This window comes from Sapajus apella, unplaced genomic scaffold (genome assembly GCF_009761245.1).
Source record: "Sapajus apella isolate SASKATOON/1434 unplaced genomic scaffold, GSC_monkey_1.0 scaffold2, whole genome shotgun sequence".
NCBI lineage: Eukaryota > Metazoa > Chordata > Mammalia > Primates > Cebidae > Sapajus > Sapajus apella.
Genome location: NW_022436942.1, coordinates 53698485 through 53717340, shown reverse-complemented (window position 1 = coordinate 53717340; position 18856 = coordinate 53698485). Strand labels below are relative to the sequence as shown.

General features: G+C 42.1%; 1 protein-coding gene across 1 annotated transcript in view; it reads left to right on the top strand.

The window, feature by feature from the left end:
• Nucleotides 1-18856, top strand: part of FGD6 (FYVE, RhoGEF and PH domain containing 6) — a 135882-nt gene that overhangs the window by 86005 nt on the left and 31021 nt on the right. Inside the window, exons 9-12 of the mRNA XM_032298222.1 lie at nucleotides 12509-12559; nucleotides 17673-17731; nucleotides 17815-17886; nucleotides 18613-18681. Coding sequence (XP_032154113.1) covers nucleotides 12509-12559; nucleotides 17673-17731; nucleotides 17815-17886; nucleotides 18613-18681 — 251 coding nt within the window. The remainder of the gene's footprint in view (nucleotides 1-12508; nucleotides 12560-17672; nucleotides 17732-17814; nucleotides 17887-18612; nucleotides 18682-18856) is intronic.

The following is an 18856-nucleotide window of genomic DNA, read 5'->3' as shown; positions in this document are numbered from 1 at the left end:
TCATCCTATGCCATTTCTTCCATTGATTAAAATTCTTTCCTTCCTCCAAGCCTGACCTGAAGTCAGTCAGAAGTCCATTCTTTTTGTAGCCATCTCTGATTCCTTCAGTTCTTCAACTCCTTGAGGTCAGGAAGTTTGTCTTATATCTATAATTTCATGCCCTCCAAAATATTTGGGTCAGTTTTAGACATGTTGAAGCTGTTCAGGAAATAATTTTGGGGCTGGGCGCAGTGGCTCACGCCTATAATACCAGCACTTTGAGAGGTCAAGGCTGGCAGATCACCTGAGTTTGGGAGTCCTAGACCAACCTGACCAACATGGAAAAACCCCATCTCTGCTAAAAATACAAAATTAGCCAGGCGTGGTGGCACATGTCTGTAATCCCAGCTGTCCGGGAGCCTGAAGCAGGATAATCACTTGAACTCAGGAGGTGGAGGTTGCAGTGAGCCAAGAGCATACCACTGCACCCCAGCCTGGGCAATAAGAATGAAAATCCATCTCAATTGGTTTTAAGCTAGGTTTAAAACATCTCATTAGTCAAAATGTTTTTAGTCCAAAGAATGACATTGAGACATTATTTAGAGATCTAAAATATATTAGAGATGATATCTTCTCCTAAAAAGAAAGGCAAAAGAAGAAAGGTGAAATGTGCTCCCAAGGCAAGAGTCTGGGCACTGAGTTTTTATTCTTTTTTAATTTTATGTAGAGACAGGGTCTCCCCATGTTGCCCAGACTAGGCTCAAACTCCTGGGATCAAGTGATCCTCCTGCCTTGGCCTCCCAAAGTGCTGGCATCACAGGCCTGATGTGTCCTCCCTGAGATTTTTTAAAGTTGGATTTTAAGTCTTAAATTTGCATCTTTCAAACATGTTAATTACTTTGGATAATAAAACTCAAATGATTTAATCCTCCACTTTTATTTCCATTTTGGAGTTTGGATTGATTCCAAATGCACAGAATATGCAAGAGCAGACAGGAGTGGTACTTCATGCATTTGAGGCAACTCCTGGCAATTTTGCTCTATTAAGTTTCAGGTTGAGAAGGGGAAGCATTCCTGCCTGACTCAATGTAAGTAGGTTTGTGCCTCCCACCAAGATATTTGTAGATGATAAGATGGTTTCTTTTGGAATCCTTTTAGAAAAGATCAGTGGAAATCCCCAGATAGAGCAGTTTATCACTGCTATTCAAATAACCAGCCTATTGTCTGACATGTTTTTCAAGTGTTTCAAAGAAAGTGTTTTCTTTTCTGGACTGACTTTGGATTTCTACAGGGTATTCTATTTAGGCAGTTCCTTCGTTGCAGTAAAAAACTTACACCTTTATTTTTGTTAGTATTTTTTTAAGATCAATTCAAAACTGGATCTAAAAGAATGCATATAGTTATGTAACAAAATCAGTGATTTATTTTTTTTTTTTTTTTTTTTTTTTTTTTTTTTTGAGACGGAGTTTCACTCTTGTTACCCAGGCTGGAGTGCAATGGCGCGATCTCGGCTCACCGCAACCTCCGCCTCCTGGGTTCAGGCAATTCTCCTGCCTCAGCCTCCTCAGTAGCTGGGGTTACAGGCACGCGCCACCATGCCCAGCTAATGTTTTGTATTTTTAGTAGAGACGGGGTTTCACCATGTTGACCAGGATGGTCTCGATCTCTTGACCTCGTTATCCACCCGCCTCGGCCTCCCAAAGTGCTGGGATTACAGGCTTGAGCCACCGCGCCCGGCCCAAAATCAGTGATTTATGTAATTTAAGCCTAAATATTTGTAAATTTTGGCTGGGCATGGTGGCTCACACCTGTAATTCTAGCACTTTGGGAAGCCGAGGTGGGCAGATCGCTTGAGCCTAGGGGTCCAAGACCAGCCTGGCCAACATGGCAAAAACCCATCTCTACAAAAAATATAAAAATTAGCTGGGCATGGTGGCATTTACCTGTAATCCCAGCTACTCAGGAGACTGAGGTAGGAGAATCACTTGAACCCGGGTGGTAAAGGTTACAGTGAGCTGAGATTGCGCCACTGCACTTGTTAAAATGTGTGCGCCGAATGAAGATACCCCCTCTAAACAGGCTTTATTTGAACAACATAGCTGTTTATTCACCTGGGTGCAGGTGGGCTGAGGCCGAAAAGGGCGTCAGCAAAGGGCAGTGGGATAGGAGTTGGATTTCTTTTTTTTTTTTTTTTTTTTGAGATGGAGTTTCACTCTTGTTACCCAGGCTGGAGTGCAATGGCGCGATCTCGGCTCACCGCAACCTCCGCCTCCCGTGTTCAGGCAATTCTCCTGCCTCAGCCTCCTGAGTAGCTGGGCTTACAGGCACGCACCACCATGCCCAGCTAATTTTTTGTATATTTTTAGTAGAGACGGGGTTTCACCATGTTGACCAGGATGGTCTCGATCTCTTGACCTCGTGATCCACCCGCCTCGGCCTCCCAAAGTGCTGGGATTACAGGCTTGAGCCACCGCGCCCGGCCGAGGAGTTGGTTTTATAGGTTTGAGATGGGCAGTGGAAAGTTACAGAAGCTACAGTTTAGGGTAATTTTTTGCAAGCTGGGTGGGAGTCACAGGGTGTGGAGTCCAATGGCCTTATCAATTGGGGCGGGAATAAGGAACAACAGAGAATGGCTTAAAGTTAAGTAGGCACACAGAGGTTGATCATTTCTTCTCTTTGCAGGGTCTTCTAGTTACTTTAGATTTTCCAGGAACTCATCTGGAGTGTCCCTGCAGGTCACAGAGGTTAACATGGCGTCCATGGCACTGTCAAACAGCCTAAAAGACCTTACAGCACTCCAGCCTGGGCAACAGAGCAGGACTCTATCTAAAAAAAAAAAAACGTAAATTTTACTTCTGTATTGGCTACTCAAGGCCAGTTTTTCAGGCCAGGTTCTATTTGAAGTTGGAAAGAATGGGAAGAAAACACACTGCTATCAGAGCAGTCTCTACTTACATTATTGCTTATCTCCTTTCTCATCTCTTCAGGGTAGAGATTGTCTTTATTGTCCTATTCCAGTGTGAGGCATGGATCCTGGAACACACACGGACTCAGTCAACTGAAAGTTATAGTCAGGGAAAGGGAAAGTTGCTCTTTTTTATAAGGTTGAGAATCCCCATGCAGTAGCATCAATGAGTGTTGGATGGATGGATGGATGGATGGATGGATGGATGGATGGATGGATGTTTAAGAGTAAAAGCATTCTTTCAGTTATCTAGTCACAAAACTGTGGAAAGGACTGAAATCCTTCCCTTTTCTCTTTCCTCCCTGTAGGATTTAACAATAAATTTTCCTCCACCTCTAGTTCCTGCTCCTTTTATTTCTCTGTTATGCTCCATGTGAGGCCTTACTAAAGTCACACCATTTTATAGCAATTTCTTGCTACTGGTCATGCTACCTCTTATCATCCCTCCATGTAGCCTAGCACAGTTATTGCCTAATTTCTCTTCTAAGGACACACTTTCATTCTGTTTATTAGAAAAGTTGAAAACCCACTTATTCATAGTATAAAGACAACAGTTTATAACCCAGAATTACCTGAACCTTTTTTTGCTTTGCTCTATAGTTATAGTAGGTTTCTCTCTGTCTTTTGAAAGCTGTCTTTTCAAAGCCAGATTCTCTCCTCTATTAATCACTCCACCAACAAATATTTATAGAAGTTAGCCCTGAGCTGAACACTCACTGGCAGACAACACAGTAGTGGCCGCTGCCCTGATGGGACCTACAGTCTTCCTCTTTGAGGTTGTGCCCAGCCACTGAGGCCCCCACTGAGCCTTCTCCTTCTCAATTCCTAAAAATTGTATTGATCTTGCCCTTTGTTTTGTGACTGAATCTTTTAGTTGTTCAATTATTCCATGGATCTGTGCTTTATCTTCCTGGCTAGATTGTAAACCCCTTAAAGTCAGAGGCAGGGCTGGGCATGGTGGCTCATGCCTATAATCCCAGCACCGAGTTGGGAGGATCGCTTGAGCCCAGGAGTTTGAAGCCACACTAGTCAACATAATGAGACCCTGTCTCTGCAAAAGAAAAATTTAAAAATTAGCTGGGTGTGGTGATTTAGGAAGGTCATCCCAGCTACAAGGGAAGCTGAAGCAGGATGATCACATGAGCCAAGGAGTTAAAGGCTGCACTGAGCCATGATAGCACCTGCTGTACTTTAGCCTGGGCAACAGAACAAGACCCTATCTCAAAAAAATAAAGAAAGTCGAGGCAGACTTCAGTACAAGTAGTAGTCACAAAAGATAGTCGTTCAGTTTGAGAAAGTATATTCTGGTGATGGGTTATTTTTGTAAGGGCCACTTTTTATCTTTGAAGGGATATTTTGTTCATATAAAAATTTAAGAATTGGCCGGGCGCAGTGGCTCAAGCCTGTAATCCCAGCACTTTGGGAGGCCGAGGCGGGTGGATCACGAGGTCAAGAGATCGAGACCATCCTGGTCAACATGGTGAAACCCCGTCTCTACTAAAAATACAGAACATTAGCTGGGCATGGTGGTGCGTGCCTGTAATCCCAGCTACTCAGGAGGCTGAGGCAGGAGAATTGCCTGAACCCAGGAGGCGGAGGTTGCGGTGAGCTGAGATCGCGCCATTGCACTCCAGCCTAGGTAACATGAGTGAAACTCCGTCTCAAAAAAAAAAAAAAAAAAAGGAATTATGAAAAAATAAAGTTCCTTTTATCTTCTCCCATCCAGAGATGGCTATCACAGATCCTTTTAGTTTTTTTTCCCTCTACCTGTGCTATATGTTGTATAACTTTTTTTTTTAGTAAAAAGCCTTTCATTTGTGGAAGGATTATTACATTGGTGTTGAAACAAGTTGAATCAGTAAGGATCCTGGTAGAGAAAATATAATGAAAAATATAATTTAAAAATTCCTCTGAAAAGTCTTTTTCACTTCTACATTTACAAAAAAAACAATCCTTTGAACTTTGATTAAATGTGGATCAGCTGGTTTCTTTGATCTTGTTCAAAATATTTATATGAAAGGCTACTTTAGCAACATACAATATTACTTTTTCTCGTAGTCTTTGCCTTTAGTCTGATGATATTAACTCCCTCTAGGTTTTAGAAATCCAGGACTTCTCATGTTGGTAGAAAATGAGATATTTAAAACATCTGTTAGAGTGTTCTGAAGCTATAAATTTGAGCCATGTACAGGCTAACAAGCACATATAAAAAAGATCAGAATTAAATGAACAGATGACTCTTTTAAAAACCCTTATGCAAAACTTCTGTTTGGTAAGTATTTATTTTAAAACCTGGGGTTAATTGTACATATCAAAGTTATTTTAACACTTTCTCTAAGGCAGAACTTGATTAAAAAAAAAGTAGGGCTGTCCTGGACTCCAGGCGAGGAATATAGTTATCTAGTTTCTGATGAATCCAAAGGTCTCTTATATAAGGCAGTTCCATCCATGTAAATTAGTAAGATAACGCTATTCAGAATTCTGAATTCATATTATATAATTTGCTCAGCTCTTGTTCTGTTGAAATTTGTTTATTTATTTATATTTGAAACCGAGTCTTACTCTGTCACCCTGGCTGGAGCATAGTGGTGTGATCTCAGCTCACTACAACCTCCACCTTCTGGGGTCAAGCAATTCTCCTGCCTCCGCCTTCCAAGTAGCTGGGATTATAGGCGCCCCCCCATCCCCCACCACTCCCCTCATCCCTGCCCGGCTAGTGTGTGTGTCCGTGTGCTAATTTTTGTATTTTTAGTAGAGACAGGTTTTCACCATGTTGGCCAGGATGGTCTTGATCTCCTGACCTCATAATCCACCCACCTCTGCCTCTCAAAGTGCTGGGATTATAGGCATGAGCCACCACGCCCGGCCACGATGAATTTTCTAGCATGAGGTTCAAAGGAGACATAGGCTACCCAGCCAACCTCAAAAAAAGCGCCTGAAGGCCGGGCGTGGTGGCTCAAGCCTGTAATCCCAGCACTTTGGGAGGCCGAGGCGGGTGGATCACGAGGTCAAGATATCGAGACCATCCTGGTCAACATGGTGAAACCCCGTCTCTACTAAAAATACAAAACATTAGCTGGGCATGGTGGTACATGCCTGTAATCCCAGCTACTGAGGAGGTTGAGGCAGGAGAATTGCCTGAACCCAGGAGGCGGAGGTTGCGGTGAGCCGAGATCGCGCCATTGCACTCTAGCCTGGGTAACATGAGTGAAACTCCATCTCAAAAAAAAAAAAAAAAAAAAAAGCGCCTGAACACCAAGTTGACAGTATTTGACTAGAAGGAATTTATTTTTAATTGTAGTTTAGAACAAGGTATTTTGAGAGATGGTATTGAATAAATTGTATCCAGGTATCCACAAAATACAAATATTGATTGATTGATTGATTGATTGAGACATGGTCTTGGTCTGTTGCCTAGGTTGGAGTGTGGTGGCAGGATCATGGCTTATTGCAACTTCAACCTTCCAGACTCAAGAGATCCTCCCACTTCAGCCTCCCAAGTAGCTGTGGCTACAGGCATGCACCAGCATACCTGGCTAATTTTTTGTATTTTTTGTAGAGATGGGATCTCACTGTGTTGCCCAGGCTGGTCTTAAATTTCTTGGTTCAGGGGATCCTTCCACCTCAGCCTTCTGGTCTCAAACTCCTGACCTCAGGCGATCTGCCCACCTCGGCCTCCCAAAGTGCTGAGATTACAGGGGTGAGCCACCACGCCAGCTGACAGTGGTAATCAGTGTTACTTATAAATCCAAACCCATTAGCTTACAGAAGTAAAATAAGACAGTATTTATAATTATGCCTGGAAAGCCGGTATAAGGCAAGATCATTATGGATAAATGAGGATATATTGCCATCCTACTTATAATAGCCAAAACAAATTAAATGCACTAAAGGCTAATAGAATTCCTAAGCACTGTATGATATACCCTAGGATGGTTATTAAATCAAGCATTTATAAAAACAAGGAAATAGTTTAGTAATCATTTTTCTCAAAGAGGTGTTTATGATTTTAGTTTTCATCATTATTTAATTTTTCAAAATTTTCATTTTATTTTCTCACAAAATATGTTTTATGTTGTTTTAGAATGAGAATCATTATAGTTTTTCAATCTGGTTTAGCCTAGTTATTTTATGTATGAGGATATTAACACAAAAAAATGCTACGGGGCATGGCCAAAGGCCCATGCCTCGGCTAGATGTGGCTGGACCGGGCAGAGTAAGCATTTCTATCTTTTATTATCATCATCATCTAAAGACATAGAGATGGGATCTCACTATCTGCCCAGGCTGTATCCTCCCACCTTGGCCTCCCATAGTGCTGGGATTACAGGCATGAGCCATCATGCCTGGTCCAAGAATTTGTCTTCTAATTCCAGAGCAAGGGCTCTTGACTACTTCACCAAGCTGCCTTGAAGTGTCAGTATGTTTTGTAACTTGACACTTGATCCTTGTTGGTATTTAAAATGCTCAGTACTTTGTTTCACAAGTCAGGCTAATTTTAGGTTGCCTCTTACAAAATCTGAAACTTTGTAAAACTTTACAAAGGCATATTGACTAGAATTAAGTATTTATGGAGGAAAGAAGAAATCTGAAGAATACAAAGCAAGACATGTCCACATGTCCTCAAATTCAAAACACTTGACTTTGGAATGTCATCCCTCCTATACACTCATTTCCTCTGTGCTTTGCTGCCAAACATTTCTCAGGGCACACTGCAGGAATCTGACTGGTTGTTGAATGCAAAAAGTCCCAGATTCCCACAGATGACTAATTTTTAGTAATGTTTAACAGTATTTCCGACTAGTTTCTGCTCTAAGTTGGTTATTTATTGATTAAGTAATCAATGAGTGGTGGTAAGGCTCCCTGAGAACACTTATACCCCTGAGAACACTTATACAGAAAACTTATGTCTTCAACAAGATATAGTACATACTGGGTCCTCATCCCTTCTCTTTTTTTTTCTTTTTTTTTGGAGACGTCTCGCTCTGTCACTCAGACTAGAGTATAGTGGCATGATCTCGGCTCACTGCAACGTCTGCCTCCTGGGTTCAAGCAATTCTCCTGCCTCACTATTCTGAGTAGTTGGGATTACAGGCACCTGCCACTACGCCTGGCTAATTTTTATACTTTTAGTAGAGACGGGGTTCCACCATGTTGGCCAGGCTAGTCTCGAATTCCTGACCTCCGGTGATCTCCACACCTCAGCCTCCCAAAGTAGTGGGATTATAGGCATGAGCCACTGCACCTGGCCTTGAGCATTCTATATGAGAACAAAATTAACTTGTACTGGCACCATGGCTCACACCTATAATCCCAGTAGTTTGGGAGCCCAAGGTATGAGGATCACTTGAGTTCAGGAGTTCAAGACCAGCCTGGGCAACACAGACCTCTTATCTACAAAAATTAAAACCTTAGCCCAACTTGGTAGTACAGGCCTGTAGTCCTAGCTACCTGGGAGGCTGAGGTGTGGGACAACCGCTTGAGCCTGGGAGATTGAAGGTATAATGAGCATTGATCACACCACTGCACACTCCAGCCTAGGCAACAGAGAGAGACCCTCCTTCAAAAAAGAAAAATGTAACTTGAATATCCCTAGAAGTTACACATAGTGTGTTCTTGTGTTCCGCCTAATTTTGTATTACTCAGGTTGGGTGATGGTGATACAGTTAATTAACTTTTATTAATCAGTGATGCCACCTGGTGGCCAAAGAGTATATTTTGTAGTGTACCTACACACTGAACCAACGTTTGTGGGTTTTTTTTCCCTTGGATAAAAATAACCTCAGTGGCATTTGGGGCAGTTTTATTAGTGAAGTGTTTTTTGTTTGTTTTTTGAGACAGAGTTTTGCTCTTGTTGCCCAGGCTGGAGTGCAACGGGACGATCTTGGCTCACTGCAACCTCTGCCTCCTGGGTTCAAGCAATTCTCCTGCCTCAGCCTCCCGGCTAGCTGAGATTACAGGCATGTTCCACCATGCCTGGCTAATTTTGTATTTTTAGTAGAGAAGGGATTTCTCCATGTTGGTCAGGCTGATCTCAACCTCCTGACCTCACATGACCCACCTGCCTTGGCATCCCAAAGTGCTGGGATTACAGGTGTGAGCCACCACGCCTGGCCTGAAGTTTTGAATAATGCTCAGTTTGTTTTGGCAGGAACAGAAAGGTCATAGAATACTACCAGTTTAACATGGGCAAACTGAAATGACTGTTCCCCTCGTTGTTCTTAGGAAAGTTTCTGCTGAATACCGGGTCCTATGTGATATGTAATAGATGATTCCCTATGACCAATATAGGCGTGTCTGTCTGGTTTACTTTCCTGGGTTTCAGCTGGGTTATAACAGTCACTGGGGCAGCCAGTGGTTTCATTGTTCCTCCATCTGACTCAGAGGGTGATCAGTCACATTCTCATGCTGCAGTTAAGGCCCCAGGTGATTCTTAACTGTTTATAAAGAGATCCTGGTACTACTTTCTTTACCAAGGTAAAAGTGTTCAAAAAGATATACTGCAAGAAGATACCCTAAAAACATGGATGGATGGGTGGATGGAAGGAAGTTTGGAAATTGGAGAGTTGAATTTTGGAGACCATTAAGATGTTTTTAAAAATTGGCAAGGAGGGTAAACATAACTCTATTACTTCCTTGATTCATAGCATGATGTTGCAACGTGTTAGTGGTGGGTTTTATGCTAAGTGTACTTAAATTGTGTTCATAAAAGTTCATGTTGAGTACAAGCAAAGAAAATGCAACTTAGAAGCATATCGAGTTCAGCACAGTGATTCTGAGGTCAGGATTTCCTAATATGGACATCTTCTGGGGAGCCCTTTTGGTTTAGAGAAATGTCTCAGTTTTCAAGGATCTACTTTTGTATTAAAGAACAGAAATTTAGGACAAAATAGAAACTCACCGTGAGTCTGATATTTAGGTAAATCTGCTTCCTTTCTCTTCAGCTGACTAACAGCTTAAGGAAAGTCACTTGATTAATGAGGTAGCGTAGGATTTGAGAACATCTAATAGGGAGGGTAGGTTTGTCTCCCTAACCCTGTCAGCTGTCAGCCATAGAAATGTTAAATGTTTGTACTCACCAAACACAGCTTATGTGATATATTGAATGCATTCTGAATGGTGTCAGAGTGAGAATAAGTTTATTTTCATCTCTGGATGAGGCTAAGTGTAATGTATAATTTATGTATTTTGTCAATTTGGGTTTTTTTATTTTTATTTTTAATTTGTGTGTGTGTGTGCCTGCTTCATTTTTCCTTTATGTTTTGAAGGGGGATGCTCTCTGCATTCAAATTAAGATCTAAATTGCTAGTGATGGTCTCTGGCAAGATAGAACCTATACCGTGATGCAGGGAAACTTAATATGGTTATACATAACATCTCATCATGGCTTATTGCCAGTGCTGGATATTTATAATGTCCATGTCTAGACTCACACAGGCTCTTAGATCACTGTCTCAAAAACTTACAGAGTTTCAACAGTCGGGCGTGTCTTTGTGTCATCTGTTACGTTTGAAGATCTGGCACTGACATCCATGTTTTCTTTTGTTCCTTTGAGCATGAGTTCATAAATCCATGAGATGAAGTTATATCTATTCCATAACATTACTAACTAGTAGTTGGGCCCGATAAAGATGTATTTAGTCTCTGAATATACCACCTTTCCTCCTTTCATTTTCTCAGTTTCCACTGGTGTTAGAATTGGTTTCAGCCCTAATTGCCTTTTACCTCAACTAAAATACAGTCCTATCTAAAAAATAGTATATTCTTGGCCAGGTGCAGTGGCTCACTGCCATTACCCAGCACTTTGGGAGGCTAAGGCAGGAGGATTGCTTGAGGCCAGAATTAAAAAAAAAAAAAAAAAGCAGACATGGGGACACACACCAGTAGTCATAGCTACTTGGGAGGCAGAGACAGAAGTATTGCTTGAGTCCAGGAATTTGAGGCTGTAGTAAGCGATGATTGCACTACTGTGCTCCAGCCTGGGCAACAGGGGTGAGACTCTGTCTTGAATGAATAAGTGAATTGTTTTTATTCAGTAAGCATTTATTGTGCGCTTTGTGCAAAGCCCCTGGCTAAGGGCTGTGTAAGGGAGAAAGATATATCAGATGACCTGCTCACAAGGAGCTTTGAGTCTAATGAAAAAGAAAATGATAAAAGCATAAAGTGAGACTGCTGTGTCATGTGTTATTCAAAGGGAGAAAATGTTTCTTTCAAATGGAAATTTTGTAAGTGATGGGGGATTTAAGAAGAGTCTTGAAGAAAATGAGTAGAATTTGCATGTGCAGAGACAGAGAAAGGGATTGTGCAAAAGGGATTATTAGAGACAAAAGGTGTGAAGCCAGGGGACACATGGGGAGTGTTTAAGGGGTTGCACAGAATCAAATGTCAGAACAAAGGGCCCGTTTTAGGCAGTGGCAAGAGAGAAAATTGATACAGACCATGTAGTGGGGGGGCTTTAAATTACAGGAAGGAATTTGTATTAATTTGACATGTAATGGGAGTCCATCTAGCATTTCTCAGCAGAGAAGGAAGTTTTGCCTTGAAATTCCATGACTTTCCTTGGCGTTAAAGATTTGTTAAATATGGGTTCCTCTAGTACCTCAGGTTTTTTTTTTTTTTTTTTTCTGTATTATAAGAACTACTATATACCATACTACTTATTTACAGACTATCTTCATCTAAACTGTGGTTTCTCAACTTCAGGTCTATTGATATTTGGGGTCAGATAATTTTTTTGTTACAGGGTGTCATTCTAAGATATTTAGCAACATCTCTGACTTTTGTGTGTGTGTGTGTGTGTGTGTGTGTGTGTGTGTGTGTGTGTGTGTGTGTGTTTAGTAAAGATAGGGTTTTGCCATGTTGGCCATGCTGGTCTTGAACTCCTGACTTCAAGTAATCTACCTCCATCACTAGGTTTACAGGCATGAGTCACCTTGTCCAGTCTGCATTTCTGACTTCTAACTACTAGCTGCCAGTAGCACCCCCTTTTCCCCAGTTGTGATAATTACAACTGTCTCCAGACATCGCCAAATGTACCTGGGAGGAAAATTTGTCCTCATTTGAAAACCACCTGTTTAAACACATGTATTGAGTTCCCTTGGTGTCCTGAGCATTGTTAGACTCTTAGATTAATAAATCCAGGAGTCTTTTAGAGATTAAATTAATGCCTTAGAATTTTATACTAGACGTATATCTGATCTCAAGATTAAGGTAGTTCCTATGTGCTGGGATAAAAGCTGAACTGGGCATTAGGAGACCTGAATTCTCATGCTGGCTCTGCCACCAAGAGGTTGTGTGACGTGGGTGAGATCCTTTGCTCAGTAATCTGATTCCTCATCTCTGAAATAACCAATGTTTCCTCCAACGCTCTTTCTAGCTCTGATTCTATGTCTTGATTTCAAATTGACCTTAAGACTTTATTTTTTCACATTTTTAGAAAGTTAGCATAAGTTGGACTAGCATGTATATTAACCAGCAAGACTAACGGAGTATTGAAAAAGAAAGATACGTGTTTGGGGCTCACTGGTTTATTGTACTCCAAAACTTTTTTTTCTTCTTTTCTAGATTATTTGAAGAATCTCATAGAAGATGCTGGAGATTACAGAGATACTCAAGGTAAATAACTTTTGTGGTTACAGAAGTTTTTATATTATGTTTATTTAGGTAGGGCTAGAAAGTAAATATATATGGATAACAAAATCCATTACAAACTCTATTCATAAGACTTGAGGCCAGGCACAGTGGCTCACACCTGTAATCCCAGGACTCGGGGAAGCCGAGGTAGGTGAATCACCTGAGGTCAGGAGTTTGAGACCAGCCTGGCCAACATGGTGAAACCCCTTCTCTTTTTTTTTTTTTTGAGACGGAGTTTCGCTCTTGTTACCCAGGCTGGAGTGCAATGGCGCGATCTCGGCTCACCGCAACCTCCGCCTCCTGGGCTCAGGCAATTCTCCTGCCTCAACCTCCTGAGTAGCTAGGATTACAGGCACGTGCCACCATGCCCAGCTAATTTTTTGTATTTTTAGTAGAGACGGGGTTTCACCATGTTGACCAGGATGGTCTCGATCTCTTGACCTCGTGATCCACCCGCCTCGGCCTCCCAAAGTGCTGGGATTACAGGCTTGAGCCACCGCGCCCGGCATCTTTTTTTTTTTTTTTTTTTGAGACGGCTTGTCGCTCTTGTTACCCAGGCTGGAGTGCAATGGCATGATCTCGGCTCACCAGAATCTCTGCCACCTGGGTTCAAGCAATTCTTCCGCCTCAGCCTCCCGAGTAGCTGGGACTACAGACGTGCACCACCATGCCCAGCTAATTTTTGTATTTTCAGCTAATTTTTGTATTTTTAGTAGAGACGGCGTTTCACAGTGTTGACCAGGATGGTCTCAATCTCTTGACCTCGTAATCCACCCGCCTCGGCCTCCCAAAGTGCTGGGATTATAGGCGTGAGCCACCATGCCCGGCCTGAAACCCCTTCTCTACAAAAAAAAAAAAAAAAAAAAAAAAAAAAAAATACAAAACTTAGCCAGGCATGATGGTACATGTTTGTAATCCCACCTTCTTGGGAGTCTGGAGCAGGAGAATCACTTGAACCAGGAAGGCAGAGGTTGCAGTGAGCCAAGATTGCTCCACTGCACTCAAGCCTGGGCAACAGAACAAGACTCCTTCTCAGAAAAAAAACGAAAACAAAAACAAAAGACTTGAGGCCTTTCTGAAAGCTCCATTTTGAGCAGATTAACATAGAACCAGATAAGTAGTAAAGTAGTGCTAGGGATAGGTGAGATTACACAGACAGGGGAGACCCAAGGCCAGCCCTGCGTGGGAACCAGCCTCTTGCAAGTGTGGACCCAGCATGGCTGAGGTCAGGAAGCTTTGCCCTCTTGTGCTCAGTCACTCTGTGTCTGTGCCATATCCAGTTTCCCTAAGAGTCCATTTCTTTGCCTTTTGAAAACAGAAATTGAACCAGAAATCTGCAAGGTCCTCAAGCTTCAAAATCATGAGTCCATGAAGTGACCAAACTACAAAGCAGGGATGAAGTCTAAAAAAGCATATTATTCTGGGACTGTTTAACAATAGGATATTAGCCTTTCCTCACCCCTAATAGTACTTAAGGGAAACAATCCATTCCAACATGAGGGACTCATTGCTAGCAGAATAACCGGAGTTCCTGTCTGTCTGTCTCTCTCTCCCTCCCTCACAGATTCACAGATACACACACATACACACAGATTAATTCTGTTTGAGTGTTTCTGTTTATCCCCAACACCTCTTTCAGATATCACAGGTATACCCGTTTCTTTCTTTTTTTTTTTTTTTTGAGGCAGAGTCTCACTCTGTCGCCCTCACCCAGGCTGGAGTGCAATAGTGAGATCTTGGCTCACTGCAACCTCTGTTTCATGGGTTCAAGTGATTCTCCTGCCTCAGCCCCCCCAAGTAGCTGGAATTACAGATATGGACCACCATGCCTGGCTAATTTTTGTATATTTAGTAGAGATGGGGTTTTACCATGTTTACCTGGCTGGTCTCAAACTCCTGACCTCAAGTAATCTGCCCACCTCGGCCTCCCAAAGTGCTGGGATTACAGGCATGAGCCACCGTGCCCAGCACCCCCTGGTGCTAACTGCAGAAACATATTAAACAAGTCTATTAATTTTATGAATTTTGATCACTTTTTTTTTTTTTTTTTTGAGACAGAGTCTCAGTTTGTCACCCAGGCTGGAGTGCAATGGCCTGAACACAGCTTACTGCAGCCTCAGCCTCCTGGGCTCAAGTGGTTCTCCTGCCTCAGCCCCCCAGGTTTGGATTACAAGTGCACAACATCACACCGTGCTAATTTTCGTATTTTTTGTAGAGACAGGATTTTGCTATCTTGCCCCGGCTGGCCTCAAACCTCTGAGCTCAAGGCCCATGCCTGGGCCTCCCAAAGTGCTGGGATTACAGGCATGAGCCACCACACCCAGACTTATCACATTCTTGTATGTCCTTTACATTTGCAGAGTAAAAAGTGAATATTTTTAACCCATTTTGTAGAGATTCTTATTTATTCTCTTAATCATTTTACTTCTCTAACATCTTCTGTTTGTATACGTTATGCTTTTAAAGGCTTTTTTTTTTTAAAAGGAAAAGTTTGTGGTTGAGGATCTGACAAATTTCCTGTCCCAGTGAACATATCTAGTTGATACAAAAGATTTTAATACCCATCAAATAAAGAACAAAGCAAATGGCTTCAAAGTAAGGGTGCAACGAGCAGGACAGAATCATTTGGATGACAGAGAAAAGTGTGAGGTTGAAGAGGCAGGGAAGCTTTGCAGGAATAAGTAGGACTGGAGATGAATGGGAGAGGGGTGGGAGGAAACGTGAGCAAGCGTTCCAGACAGCAGCTCCTCTCGTGAGGATACAAATAGTATACAGAACTTATGGAATAGAAAGAAAACAGGCCGGGCGCGGTGGCTCAAGCCTGTAATCCCAGCACTTTGGGAGGCCGAGGCGGGTGGATCACGAGGTCAAGATATCGAGACCATCCTGGTCAACATGGTGAAACCCTGTCTCTACTAAAAATACAAAAAATTAGCTGGGCATGGTGGTGCGTGCCTGTAATCCCAGCTACTCAGGAGGCTGAGGCAGGAGAATTGCCTGAACCCAGGAGACGGAGGTTGCGGTGAGCCGAGATTGCGCCATTGCACTCCAGCCTGGGTAACATGAGTGAAACTCCGTCTCAAAAAAAAGAAAAGAAAGAAAACATCTGTCCTGGGTGCTGGGCTTCTGCCTTCAATGAAAGTCAGTTATTAGCTCCACATAAAACAAATTCAGGGTTAGGGATTAAGGAGCTTGTTTAAGGGAAATTACGCACTACCGCAAAGACATAGATGAGATAAGCACTGAACAGTGAGGTCCACTGTATGGCCAGAGGCACAGCAATCAAATGGGTAGCAGCGGCTGGGTGCAGCAGCTCATGCCTATAATCCCAGAACTTTGGGAGGCCGAGGCAGGTGGATCACTTGAGGTCAGGTATTCAAGACCAGTCTGGCAATGTGGTGAAACACTGTTGCTACTAAAAATAAAAAAATTCGCAGGGTGGGAGTGGTGGTGCATGCCTGTAATCCCAGCTACTCAGTGGCTGAGGCATGAGAATCGCTTGAACCTGGGAGATGGAGGTTGCAGTGCGCCGAGATCTTGGCACTTCCTTCCAGCCTGGGGACAGAGCAAGACTCTTGTCTCAAAACAAAACAGAAAAATTGTGATACATAGTTGGAGTCTCTACATAAGGAAAAGCCGCTTTCCTTTAATAATAGTGATGATAATACATGTTGAAAGAATACAGAAACCTACACAGTTGATACCAGGAAGACGGTCCTTTGGTAGATTACAGTAAGTGGACCAAAACACCTCAACCCCTTTTCAGAAATTGATATTTTATTTTTTTCTTTTGAGATAGGGTCTTGTTTTGTCACCCAAGCTGGAGCAGTGGTGTGATCTGTGCTCACTGCAGCCTTGACCTCCGAGGCTCAAGTGATTCTCCCACCTCAGCCCCCTAGGTAGTTGGGACTACAGACATGAACCACAATGCCCAGCTAATTTTTGGATTTTTTGTGCAAACAGGATTTTGCCATATTGCTCAGGCTGGTCTCGTACTCCTGAGCTCAAATGATCAGCCCACCTCAGCCTTCCAAAGTGTTAGGATTACAGGCGTGAGCCACGGCACCCAGCCAATACTTTTTAAGTAGTTCTTTTGTTGATGACCACTGTCACTGCCACAACAACCTCAGGAGGGCATGCTTCCCTCTCTAACACTCTACCAGTTTTTTTTTCGGTGGGAATGCTACTGTCGTATTGTACTGAGTAACTTTTGTATGTGTTTCTAATGAGTGTTGCAGGGAGTCTGGCATCCCTGCCTCCTACCCACTAAAAGCCAGTGGATCTTCCCAGTCATTGTGACAACTAAAAATTGTCTTTATACATGTTTACATGTCCCTAAGGGAGCACTGTGGTCTTGAGTTGAGAATAACTGCAGCCCCAAAGCTGACAAAATGCAGACTTTTTCCTTTAGACCTAGTTAAAAAGATGACACGACTGGAGTACGGAAAACCACTTTGCTAAAGGCAAAGGATTAATAAAAATAATGAAACACAGATAGGCCCATGAAGCTAATAACCCAGCTCACAAAATGACACTTGTAAATTCCTAAGATCTAGGATCCTTTCATGTGGCATTTCCCCGATTTCTAATCATGCCTCTTGGAATCAGCCTAAGAGAAGGAGACTGAGACCTGATCTTAAATATTCATTTTTCATAGTTCTTAGTTCCTTCAAGATCCTTTTCCCTTGCGATCCTTTTCTCCCAAGACAGTTTATACTGGGATACTTCTTCACTTCCAGGTGAAATCCCATCCTTATCCTTGTAAACTTTAATAGGATAATCGAATCACAGCACAAAACAACCCTGGCATTCATACTGTTGATAAACATGGTCTACAGTGTTCCTTTAGAGGCTTCTTTTGGCTTGTTTTTTTACCTATAATTTTTGCCAGATTTTTGGGTTTTTGTTTTGTTTTAGTTCGATTTGGTTTTGCCTTCATTGAACCTTATATTTCTGCCTATTCACAGTCAACTAAGTTCCTCCAGAGGTTGGTTGCTATAAACTAGCTATCTTGTCCCCTGGAATTGCTTAATGTTGCAAATGATTTGTTTCAATTGTAATTACTAAATGCACCTTCTGTTCCTACCTATTTCAGATGCCCTTGCTGTTGTTATAGAAGTAGCCAATCATGCCAATGACACCATGAAGCAAGGAGTAAGTATCTTGTTATCAGTGACTAGTGTGGTCTTGAACCTGAAAGCCCAGGCTTTCATATGCTTTACATTGTCTTTCTATAGGACAACTTTCAGAAACTTATGCAAATTCAGTACAGCTTAAATGGACACCATGAAATTGTACAGCCTGGTCGGGTAAGCATTTTAGATTGCTTTTTGCAAACTTGATATGATGCATTTAGGTACCATCTGTATCTGTTTATCATTTCAGTTATAAAAATAGGTTGTTTTTGTTACTCTTCATTGATTCAGTCTGGATCACTTTATCCGTTCAAAACATTCATGATGTAAGTCACTGTGACAATTCAATTAGGAATAAGCCCATTCATGAAGTAAGTCTAGTTCAATTAGGAGAATGGCAAGGGACCCCACAGAGTATCCGATTTAATGGGATTGTTTTATTGTGTAATGCCAGCTGACCTCACACAGTTTTGAAGACAGTTTCATTTAAAATCCTTAATATATGAGAGGATTATGAAGGGAGGGAGGAAATTGGTATTTTGATGCCCCTCATATAGTACAAAAGTGGCCTAGGGAATGAATTCAGGAAAATTGCAAAAATGCAGTTGTCAAGATGTTGGATATGCTTCAGGATCAAGTACACATTCAGTCAGTTACATGTCCCTCCATACAGCATCCCTGGGGCCAATATTGGATTTATGCAACCCTGCTTGCCTGTCCGATTCCTAAATGACTTAAGGGTTTAAAATTAACTATGATTGTAAAAAATCTCAAGGGAACTATGTCTCCCCAGTCTGTCATGAAAAAAATTCTTGGGGAAGAAAGTTGAAAAGGAAATTATATTGTTGTTGTGTTATGTATGATGGTAGGACTAAATGGGTGTTTGTTTGGATGAATCAGGTTTTTCTCAAAGAAGGAATTCTGATGAAGCTGTCTCGGAAAGTGATGCAACCCCGAATGTTTTTCCTGGTAAGAGGACTTGTGTAGTTCTGATGTTTCCAAGGTAGGAATAGTTGCTTAAGGAAAGGAGACATTTATACATGGTAGGTAAGCTTAGCACAATGTCAGGCTTGGTGGCTTCTTTAACTGGCCATACTGCTTATTGCATTTCAAGTATGGAAAATAAAAGCTGTTATAATGCATA